Here is a 12,335-nt window from a genome sequence, read left to right as displayed (position 1 = left end):
CCCATCATAGCCCATTTTTTCCTCACCTGGGAAGATAGACAACTTACTTAGATATTATGTAAATAATGATAAAATGTTTCACAAACTCCAACTTGGTGGTTTTGAACTCTTACATAATAAAGTATTCTCATTCTCAATGTTTATTGCTTCTTCAGTGACATTATTTTCTATTAAAAAGTTTTCAAATGTAGTTTGGAAATTCAAGCCTAGAAAACTATGATTGAGAGGTAAATAGCCTCATTTCTTTTGTTTTCTAGTGTTAACACTTTCCCCACTAGCCCCAGTTCCCCTCTGTAGTAACAGCAATTTGGCTAGCCATACCATCTTCACTAGTCTGTAGATTTGTGAAATTTCAAAACAGAGAATTTACTGAGCATCCACTATGTATCGAGCACTGTAATCCAACTGTCTGATTTTACAGATTAAAAATTCAGATTATTAAATGGGTCTGTTAATGGGCTGTCTCTGAGTTTGCAGGATGCCCAGAATTGAATCACACGCTTCCTGAGTCTTAGACAAGTGCACTGTCCAGTATATTATACCACCTTTCATCCTTAGATAATACATGTGAGAGTGTATTAAAAAGCCAAAATATTTTCAAGATGCAAATCACCCCCAAGGTTAAAAGAACCTTGAGAAGTCTCTTAGCCTTTAATAAAGCAGGTTCAGAGATAAATCATCCCAAAGTTAGTGTACAAAGAGAAGATCATTAAGCTTCCTTTTGAATTCATTTCTAATCTGGCCAGTTTGCCATCCTGTTGTCATGTATACAGAGACTTCCTTGCCCTTCTGCTCCTCCTGCTGAACAATTGTGCTCTTCCTTCCTCACATCTGTTGTCAGACCATCATTTATGTCAGCCTTTCTTCTACAAACCACCTTTCTAAGATCTTGTAACCCTTTGAGCTTTTAGGGTCTGCAACGGGCCTCAAACTTCTTGACAGTATTTTGTAGCTCCATGTGAATACTTTTCATCTCAGTGACAGTATCACCATGTGGTCAGAGTATTGGCTGTGGTCCTTCCTTCTGGGCTCACCAGAGTGGTCATTCCTTGCCTATCTTACCTTTAGCCATCCCAATGTCTCCTGTTTGATAACCTCCAACTAGACTTATCTGTGCCACAGCAGGAGGTGCTTTGTTTTATATGTAAATACATCATTTTCTCATCTTTCACAGCTCTTAGCATGATGCTAGGCACTTATTAGCCACTTCACAAATATACACAGCCTATTCTTATTATTTATTTTGGCTATGCTCTATAAAGTTGCTGTGAACACTGACTGAGTGAATGCTGAACCCTTGCTCCTAGGGGAAATACAAGGTTAGGTTCCTGCAAGCCTCTGGTCATAATATTTTTGTCAAGTGATCAAGACATAACATGTAACATTGTTTTAAGTCTGTTTAAAGACACCTTATTTAATGCATTGCGGAATTCATACCCAGCAGCCCTGTAACTCATGCCTCAACAGGGCTTATCCAACACATGTGTTTTCTCCAGAAGATACATCACAGCTTTCTCACATTGAGGTTCACAAGACAGCATAACTACACTTTTGGGTCATTTTAAAAAGTGAAACCATCAGAAAAAAGCAAATCACTTTGGAGATATCTGGCAGTAAATAGACCACAAAAGGCCTCTTGTTTACAGTAGGAGACCTAAAACAAGAAGGCAGTGTCGCCTTGCTTGATTACAGCTGGGTGTGTGTGTGTGTGTGTGTGTGTGTGTGTGTGTTGTGTAAATCAAATGTTTCACCACTCTACACACGTTTGCAAATGACCCACTGTGAGTGTTGATTTGGGGGTCACAAACAAATTTTAGCAAGTAGACAAATTTATGAATACAGGATCCATGAATAAAGAGGATCAAATGTACATAATTGAATTGTACTTGATCTTTTTGGTGTTGTGTCAAAGATGTAAAATGTGATTTCTGATCTGTCACCCCCTGCCCTAAAGAAAATGAAATCTTCGAGAATAAAGGTGTTCTACAATACAGGCCTAGCAAGTCCATTAGATGTGCTTGCACTCCCTTTCTGTCCAGCCAAAAGGACCTGCCCTAAATGCCTCCCTCTTTACCAGTCCCTGTGCTCCTGCTTTGACCTCCACTGTCCTCCACGTCATTTCCATCAAATCCAACCACCTGCTAAGCGTTTATCTCACATTCTACTTTCTCTACAAAGCCCTTTCTTTGTTTTCCAATAAATATGAGCCTGTTCTGCTGTGTAATCTCCATAATATTTGACTGTGTCATTCTCACCAAGGACTTCACATAATTTTTTTGTGGACTTTATGTTCCACTTCTCTAACCTCCTTTGGAGCAGTAACCATCTGTGACACAGCTTTTTGTCCTTGCCATTCCAAGCCAGTGTCCAGCACATGTTTCAAAGAGCTCTCAGATAATGATATTTCATCCTTGCAACCAGCACAGAAAATAGTCACTATTATCTCTTTTGGTTTGGTTTTGCTCTGTTTTGTGTTCCAAAGCTGGAAAATGTACATATCCCGAAAAAAACATGAGTAGTAGAGTTAGAATTCATGGAGTTCTTTCTTCTCAAAGCCCAGACTCTCAGTGCTATGCCATGACTCTGCCAAACTCTGTCTTGTTATCTAGAGACGTTGGTAAACAGAACTTACTTCACCACCCCAATCACTGCTTAAAGCAGGAAATAACTCTTGGCCAAGACCTTAGTTTTACCCTGCCCTAAAATGAAGTATTTATTCAATAAGAATTTTCTAGATGCCATCTAAAAGCGTGTGCCCATAAATATGATTTCTTGGACTTTAACACAGTAAGACATGTGGAAGAGAATTAAATCCTTTGAAAACTATTGCTTCTTTCCATGTCTCAGCTCTATGACTTGTCAAAGACCTTTGCTGTTCTACCCGACTGTCTGCTTTGCTCTGCTCCACTCTGTATGATATCTTTGCTTTTTTTCTAGTTCACTTGTTTCATACAAATGGATGGACTTTTTAAAACACAGCAAGTGCATTTGCTATTTGGTGCGATCTCTTCTCAGCTTTTTTTCTCCCTATTAAAAAAGCAACAGTGTTTTTCTTTTTATTTTCCTTTCTTGATCCTAAAATACTAGCAGTACATTTTTCTCATGCCCTTTATGTCTTCAGCAAGTTCTACTTTATTTCTTTTTTTTTTCTACTTTATTTCTTGTTTTTATTTCCTTACTTTACAAAATGAAACCAAAAAGTGGTTTGATAGCTTTCTCTCCTCAAAGATGTGCTTGGTCCATAAAGGGGAGGAAGTATCTTTCTATTTGGTTTCATACCTGGAGTAAGCCTCTTCATTTCTGTCAGCCTCCCCATCCCAATTGTGAGGATGTAAGCCTACACTTAAGTCTATTTTGTTGTATCTTTGAAGAATATATTGCAAGGCTGTTAATTTACATGTCTCATATACATCTTTCTGGTGAAGCTTTTTAATTAGGTTCTCTACCATCAAAAGTTTCTTTCTTAGGATTTATGTTCTTTATCTCATCCACATTTCAGCCTCTCTTCCCAGGAATGCCAGTTAGTATGCTTACTAGTCCTATTGCCCAAGTTTGCTTCCTGCAATTTGAGTTTCAAATGATCTTTTTTCTTTTGTAAGCAGCCAGGCAAAGAGATCATCTTCCATATTCCACAGCACAGAACTACTTCTAGTTCAGGCTTAGAATGTGTTCCTCCCAGAGAACTAACCATGAGGAATTCCTGAAACAGACCATGCGGGTTTTTTGTTCATGATTAGCGGTTTGTGCTCTGCCATGCTTCAGGAAAACCATGCCCTATTCACACTGTATACATACTATCTGTTCTTTTTATTTTCAGCTTAAACAAGTTACATTTTCTTCTATTTTTCCTCTCACTGCCTTTCATAGCCTTAGTAATTTTTTCCTAAGGGCTTTGTCTTTTCTCACAGAGAAGAGAGGGGCAGTCATCAGAAAGCACGTGGAGTGTACTCACTTCCTCACTTTGGCCCTAAGTTACAGTAGAAATGGAGGGGGATGACTTACTGCTCCTGAGAACACTCATAACAGGTGTTGGCATAACAATGCTCATTCCTTCAGAGCACAGTGACCAGTGCACACACATCTGTTAAATCAGGTGCTATTTCTGACATCTTCTGTCTAAGGAGCAGTAAACATTCTCACATTCTTCTAAGAAACCAAACCAACATAGACACTTCAAGTCAGGAAACACATATTAAATCTCAAGAAGCCCTGCTAGGCATTTCAGAAGAGGAATCCCTGCCCTTCTGGGACTCAACTGCAGCACGTGACCACAAGGCAGATGGTGGCTGTCATGCACTTAGCTGCTTATACTTTATCTCTTTCTACTCAGACACAACAAAAAGAGGGCTTGCTTTTCTCAGCTGATGGAAACTGTGCATTAGAATTTCTATTATTCAGAGTATGTTTTCTCCTTTGAAACTCAGAGTGGTAAAGGAGCCCCTGGATGGCTCAGTCGCTTGAGTGTCCCACCCTTGGTCTCAGCTCACATCTTGATCAGGTCTCAGGGTCTTGAGTTTAAGCCCCACATAGGGCTCCAAGCTGCCCATGGAGCCTACTTAAAAAAATAATAATAATAAGAGTGGTAAATTTTGGTATACAGTCTTTGTATAAAGTGATAATAGAAATTTCTGAAGCTGGAATCAATTAATTATCAGTAATTTAACTATCCTTCACACAGGAAGGGCTTAATGTCATAAACCGAAAGAGCCCCCAGACTGTTTCTGGATTGATAAGATTTTATGACTCACTCTTATAATTACTTTCATTTTGTTAGTACACATCTGCTTTGACTTATGATGGAGTCCTTGTGATGGCTGAAACATTTCGAAATCTCAGAAGACAAAAAATTGATATTTCAAGGAGAGGAAATGCGGGGGATTGTCTGGCAAATCCTGCTGCTCCCTGGGGCCAGGGAATTGACATGGAGAGGACGCTCAAACAGGTAATTCACAATGTTATTTAAGTGCAGTTTGTTTCACAGTCCTGTTTAAGTGGTGCATTCAAGAAAATGGAATAATTTATCTGAGAATAAATATATATTACAATTTCCATTTTAAAATATTAAGCCAATATCATTTTGAGACATTTCTAAATAAAATACTGAGTAGAATACTGTTCATATCTTATATAGATGCTTAGTCAAGGTAAACTAGGTTACACCACAGTAGTAGACAACCCCAAGTCCCAATGGCTTCAAACAAGAGTGTTTCTCACTCAAACATACATTAGATTAGGAGAAGTATTCTGCTTTATTATAATCACTCAGGGACCCAGGCTGACAGAGCAGCTACCATCTTAAATGCCACAAAGAGAAATTGAGTTATCGAAGGTTTTGAGTTGGCAATTAAGTGCTGTGGCCCGGTGGTAGCACTCATCACATATGTTTACAACTCACTTATTTTAGTCACATAGGCCTAGTTAACTGCAAAGGGCTCCAGGAAGTAGAGCCTATCTTGGGGCCAGAAAGTACAAGAACTAGAATTTTTTTTTTCAGAAACATTTTTTAAACAGTGCTAATGACTACCTCAGTAGATCTTTAAATTGCCTTGAAACCTCGAATTGAGTAATTTGTTAATTTTGCTCTGTTTGTGTTATACTAACACTATTTTTCAAATGATTAATGGAATATGAGTATATTTTTAATGTTAACAATGTAAATGTGCTGAAATGCAGTGAGTTCAGATCATAAATAAAAACAAATGAAAAGGAAATTTGTAACAAAGTACACTTGAATTTCTTTAATATACTTATATTTTGAACTTCTTAGGACTCAATTTTAATATTTTCAAGGATAAATATGATGCAGTGTGATCAGCAAGACTGTTTAATATATTATGTGGACACATAGATAAAACTGAAAAGTAACTGTAAAGGAACCATATTTCTTTTCCTATAGGCAACACTTTAGTACTGAGGAAGTATTCTTTATCACATAACAAATCATGTTTGTCTTTCAAGTATAGAGCAGAATTGCTTATATCCCTTTGATTTACATCTTTCAGATTATTTCCTAGGAGCTCAAATACCCTATGGTTTTTAAGAGAGTTATGTATAGTTTATAGTTCTATACCCAATGTGTTGTCATAAGCCTAGCAGATGAAGTCAAGATTCTATAAGCAAAATGGCCAATGAATATATGTATGGATTTTCCTTTTCACTCATAGGTTCGAATTCAAGGACTGACAGGGAACGTTCAGTTTGACCACTATGGACGTAGAGTCAATTACACAATGGATGTGTTTGAGCTAAAGAGCACTGGGCCCAGAAAGGTGAGCCACACTCAACCCATTTCTTTAGTTTGCCCTTGACATTCTTAAAGACTTATAGGTAAAAGGTAGCTGGATATTCTACATTTGTTTGTTTTTAAATATATTTACAAATTGTATTTTTTTATAATCTGTGCTGAAATAAATTCTTGAATCAAATAATGGATATGTAATGGTGTGCCAATGCTGAAACAAACTAATTTATATACTGTATACATCCTTTATCCAAAGTGGAAGCAATATTTAAAAAAAAAAAAAAAAGAAGACTTAGCAAAAAGAATCCCAAAAAACAAAATTTACTCTGCAGGAAAGCACACCTTGCAGGTAAGAAACATACTGACCTCCATGCAAAATTTAGGAAAACATCAGAACAAAGGGAACTACTTCTAAGGCATGGGCATATTTAGAACAGACTAAATATTCTTGAAATAAATAAACACATTCCACTGAGCCAAAAGAAGAACAGATAGAAGATGAGATTATTAAGATCATCACTTGGCTAGTGGGAGGACAGAAATACCTGAGAAACTCTAATTGAAGGGCTGGGGAGGTTGGATGGGAAGCTGCCAGGGCCAGATTCCTGGATTTGGAAATTAAATCTGCTGATCCTAGCACATGACTAGGCGTCTCCATGGTCTTCCAAAAGTACTTGATGTAATGGGAACTTGCAAACCCATTCCAGTAATTGACTATAGACATTTTGTACCTAATGTATGTAGTGTTTAACATTCCTTTTCTGTACGATTAGCTAGGATGCTCAAGGAGAAATTGCCTTATCTAAAAATTCTGTCCCAACAGTTGACTATTTTTAAAAACTTTCTCATATAGGATTTCCTGCTACAATGTAATGATGACAGCTAAATTTATGGAATGTCTGCTGTGACCCAAACAGTCGGCTTGGTGTAATGTAATCCTCACAACACACCTGTAAGCGAGTACCATGAGCTCCCTTTTGCCAGTGGGAAAATTATAGTCTGGCAGGTTATAATTACTTGCCTAAGGCTCATAACTGAGAAGCCAAGGATTCGGATGTGTCTGTCTTTGAAACCACTACATCATCATCCCACCCAAGTAGAATCTGCTCTAAAGTAGTTTACTTTTTGGTGGGGTAGAATGTAAGTTAGAATGTTAATAAGTTTTATGGCAGCTAAAGAGAAGGCATGTGGAAATTATAAAAAAGGAGGAGATGGCTTGCAGTTGGAGGAAAACAGATCAAGGAAGGCTGTGTGGAGGAGGTAGGATTTAAAGTTAGCTCGGAAGTTAGCATTGGGACAGGTAGAAGTGGCAGCTGGACACAGCGAGAGCTTGAAGTGAGTCAAGGATGCCAGACGGTTACAACCACAAGGGGAAATGTCAGAGGCTCTCTGTGTTGTGGGATGTGCTTCTGGGTGCATGCAAGGAGAGACCTGGAGCTACCGTGAAAACCAACCCTAGGCTTTCAGCCTCTCAGGAGCATCTCCTGGAGCGAGCCCGCAGGCTGCCCACTAGCTAACATAGGGGCACGATGGCCTACCTGACCCAGATCGGGGCACGGGGGGTGGTGCAGGAGACAGGTGACCACCAGGAGCAGGGCACCTCCAAGGACCCTGCCCACAGCCGGCAAATGAGATGTGCTCCCAGGAAGAAACGTAGCGAGTTCCATGTATACCCCGACTTGACCCACTCTGTGGCACCCAGCCATCAACAAGAAAGAAGGAGGCCCATTTGGGGCCCAATCCCTGTGCCAGCCCTGGAGCAGGTGGAGTACCCCACAGGCCCCTAAACACATCGGCCACCTGGCAGGCAGAGGCAAGACGGGCTCACCTTCCTGCCACACACCAGACTTCACAAAATTAGCCATTTAAACAGAAGCTCTCTGAAATGCAAAAGACATTTCCATACTTCACAAAACAGTAAGTAAAAAAAGCAAAATGACCTCTCTATAAAACAAAGGATAAGGTAAAAAGGAGACAGGAGTCAGTGGGTAACTAGTGGTCATAGCAGGTGAGCTGAGTATGGCCGTGAATCCTCCCACCAACCCTGGTGGTAACCGGATTCAAGGTTTTCTTGAGGGGAAGTGAAGAAGTAGGGAGAGTGATGAACGTCCTCGCTCTCAGCTGACACCCATCTAAGACTCTTAAAAGAAATACGAAGTGTAAAATCGTGTAGACTCATCCATCTTCGTTTTTCTGTGGCAGCGATCAACTTGGGCATTCTGTCAGGAATATTAAACTCAAAAAATGAGCTACCACGAGAAACACTCTGCTGGTGAAACTCAGCAATATGTCTGCGAAGTGAGCAATCATTCTTGTAAATTGAACACTTGCCAGCAAGGGAGCTATCTCTGAAAATCAGAGTCTACCCATCAGTTTGTCTGACTTCTGTAACAGGAACACTGATGGAGGAACTCATTAAGGAGAAGAAAACGCTCTTTCTGAAGTCCTAGGTCCTCGGGGGTGGAGTATTCCCACCCCAGTGACCTCCAGGGAATGCCCTGGAACCACACACCTGGATGCACATGGTTTCAGGAATTTTTATGTGTAAAAATTTTATGTATTGAGAGCCCGTGATATGCCAGACACAGAAATGGAAAATTGATGCACATTTTTACATTTAATCCTCACAACACCTGAAAGTGAGATATGTCTTTTTCTCATTTTATTTTTTTAAAGATTTGACACACACAGCGAGGGGGGAGAGGGAAGGAGGGAAGGAGGGAGGGAGGGAGGGAGAGGGAGACAGAGAGCATGTACAAGCGCAGAAGCAGGTAGATGAGAAGTAGGCTTCCAGCTGAGCGGAGAGCCCAACAAGGGGCTTGATCCCAGGACCCTGGGATCATGAACTGAACCACCCAGATGCCCCTATTTTTTCTCATTTTAAAAAAGAAAAAAAAAAAAAAGTATGGCTCAGAGAAACCAAGGAACCTGCCCACGGACGATCAGCTCAAAAGACATGGGGGTAAGGTAGACACCAGGACTCAACTTGCTCAAGAGCTTACTCTCTTGATTGCTCTGAAGTATTGTCAAACCTGGAGCCCGTAAGAGTTCTCTTTAGGGCTGGTATGGGAATTAAGCCATGTTTTGAGGGGACAGGTCTGGTCATATCAGCCCTCCAAGGAACAAGCTTTGAGTAGAACAGGGGCTACTCCTAAACCCAGTCCCGACGTTGTAGCAAAGTCCCCTATAAATACAGAGACGTCCTCTCCTAGGCTGGTGATATTTACACACAGTTTACCTTGAGGAATCCAAAGAAGACAAATATTTTTCTGACATCCCTGCCAGTTTAGTGGCTTAAATGCTTCCATATTTTTGCTCTAGCATTACAAAATTATCCTTTACCCAATTTCTTTTCTCTAGGAAAAATTCCTACTTCCTGTCTGATTTGATGAGGTCAGGTGTGGGAAAAGTTCTTAGTACATTGTAAAATGTGAAGAACTAGAGAGAAACTCTGTCTCACATGAGTTTCTAGATCCACGCGTTACGATTGCTTCCTTTGGGAAGTGATCCCTATATCACTGGCCACTCTAATTGACTCACTTCCCAATGTGTCTCTGGTCCAGTGAAGATCTAGCATGAATGGTCCCATACCCCAAACTATAGCTTGCTTCTTTCATAGAATTGCAAGTAAACATAAGGCAAACAGAGTTAGGTAAAATTTTGCTTATTAGTTTAACTTGTCAGCACTCGTAAATCACTTATCTTTTCAGGGTAAATAGTCATGAAGCAGCAGGCTGCTTTAAATGCAAAATGTCAAGGTCTTGCCAACATCCGAGGATCTTCAGGATGTGTCCCAAATATGTGGTTTTCCTATTGTGGAAACTCCTTAATAAAGAAAAAATGCCTTTCCCCAAGGATGGGCTGCTGAGATGTGGAGGTGGGCTGCCTCATAACGAAGGGCTAAGCTATAAAGCCTGTTTTCATGTCTTGTAACTGTCATGAGGAAAGGAGAATTAACTGGAGACAACCGACATGTTGTGTTTTTTATTTTGTAAGTACATGTAGGAACAGAAGCTGTATAAGGATGTATGTAGGTTGCAAAAGCATACTTGTTTTTATTTTTATTTTTTTTCATACTTGTTTTTAAATTAATTTTTTCACGGAGTTATTAGATAAACGTTAGCTACAAAAAGATTCATATGGACACTTGAAAGCTAAGCTATTCATGAATTGATGTTTATAATTTCACATCAAACTAAGAACCATATTAATGAAAATTCATTTCCTCCATCTCTTCTGTGATTATATATGCAACATTCGTGAATAATCTAGTGCCTCTTTCTGACATGTTCATGCTTACTTTGTTCTAATACGCTCACAAATACTAACACAACGGTTAAGAAATGTGGGGGAAGCAGGAGAGACTTCCAAACATATTAGAACGAATAGTAAATACAGGCCAGTAAGCAATTGTATGCATTTTATTGGAGACAGGAGTTTTAGCCATTGCATACAGAAATTTGAGAAGGAAGTTTGACTTGTATTAAGTGGACACCCACTCAGGGAGGTTGTGGCATATAACAACGAAGTGCATGGACTCAGTGTCTACGGAACTGAGTTTTGAATTCTGGCCCCTCTGGATTATATAACTTTGTGCTGTGATGGGTCCTCATCTCCAAAGTGGCTGTCACAAAACATCTACCTCTAAGTTTGCTGTGTGTATAAACTTTTAGATGCATGTAAAGAAGAATCACCAGGTACATGCCCCAGAGCGAGCAGTCAAGTGGCTGCTGTTCCCAGTACTTAGTGGTCTGCATGATACAAAGAACCCTAAATTTCCTTTAGGACACTGTCAGAAGTTACTACTTTATAAAGTACTTAACTAAGTACTTAATATATTTTACAGAGTGGACTTTGTTTCACCTCTAAGTGAAAAAATAATAATATATGGATTTAAAAATGAAACAAATACAAATTTAAGTGTAATCTTTGAAAGTGAAAATGTTTTTCATTACTGTCTGATGTAGTTAACATTTTAGAAATGGTCAGATTTTTACCAAATGGCTAGGTTATGAAAAACCTTAAACTATTTCTGTATTGCCTTAAAAATTTGCAAGTCTTTTTTGCTTAAAAATATCCTGTACATATTCCTTTTATGGTAAAGCCTGAAACATTATTGATAAAATCATGTAAATTAATTTTAGAGGGTGCCAGTCAATCCCACTAGAAGAGAGGATCAACATAAAATGGTATTCCAGGGATCCCTGGGTGGCGCAGCGGTTTGGCCCCTACCTTTGGCCCAGGGCACGATCCTGGAGACTCGGGATCGAATCCCACGTCGGGCTCCCGGTGCATGGAGCCTGCTTCTCCCTCTGCCTATGTCTCTGCCTCTATCTCTCTGTGTGTGTGTGTGTGACTATCATAAATAAAATAAACTGAAACTTTAAAAAAATTTAAAAAAAAATAAAATAAAATAAAATGGTATTCCATCTATATCCATATTCTTTCTTAAACATCCCCTTCCCCAGTGTCTTGGCTGCTTCATGATTGTAAATTGTAAAGTTGCCAAATGTACAACCAGGCAGTATCATTAACATCAGAAAAACTGGCTCATCATAATTAAGAAAAATTCCAAAACCTCCTTTTTGTCTCCTTTTTAAATTTGTTTGCTTGCTCATTAATACCCTACATGGTTCCAAAAAGAACCAGAGAAAAACTGTTCTAAAATATATTTTCAAGAAATTTCTCTGTTTGGCAGGTTGGTTACTGGAATGATATGGATAAATTGGTCTTGATTCAAGATGTACCCACTCTTGGCAATGACACAGCAGCTATTGAGAACAGAACAGTGGTTGTAACCACAATTATGGTGAGTTTTGGTCTATGCTTTATGCTGTTCCGTCTTGTCCACAGGCAGTTTTAATTCTCCAGCTATGGTGAATGGGGTGAGAACTGCATCATAGCAGTGGTGGCATGGGTGTTCTCGTCCACAAGTCTGTTGAGGCTTTGAATAGGTTTGTCCTGAGCTTTGAATACATTCAGTACTTTTATTTGTATTATCTTTTGTTGCACTGTTGTTCTTGGAAAGATGCTCAGATGTTAAAAACGGAAACTGTCACACTTTAGTTAGAAATGTATGAAATGCTATTATTCC

At 39.3% G+C, this 12,335-nt stretch overlaps 1 protein-coding gene across 12 annotated transcripts in view; it reads left to right on the top strand.

The window, feature by feature from the left end:
* The window catches only part of GRIA4 (glutamate ionotropic receptor AMPA type subunit 4), a 372,420-nt gene that overhangs the window by 298,514 nt on the left and 61,571 nt on the right, over positions 1-12,335 (top strand). For all 12 annotated transcript variants that reach the window (XM_035717050.2, XM_049110033.1, XM_049110032.1 and 9 more), the window contains 3 exons: positions 4,775-4,942; positions 6,165-6,269; positions 11,940-12,050. In XM_035717050.2, coding sequence (XP_035572943.1) covers positions 4,775-4,942; positions 6,165-6,269; positions 11,940-12,050 — 384 coding nt within the window. The remainder of the gene's footprint in view (positions 1-4,774; positions 4,943-6,164; positions 6,270-11,939; positions 12,051-12,335) is intronic.

The sequence above is a fragment of the Canis lupus genome, chromosome 5 (genome assembly GCF_003254725.2).
Source record: "Canis lupus dingo isolate Sandy chromosome 5, ASM325472v2, whole genome shotgun sequence".
Lineage (NCBI taxonomy): Eukaryota > Metazoa > Chordata > Mammalia > Carnivora > Canidae > Canis > Canis lupus.
The sequence above is the reverse complement of the archived record's forward strand: the minus strand, read 5'-3'. Positions and strand labels throughout refer to the sequence as shown.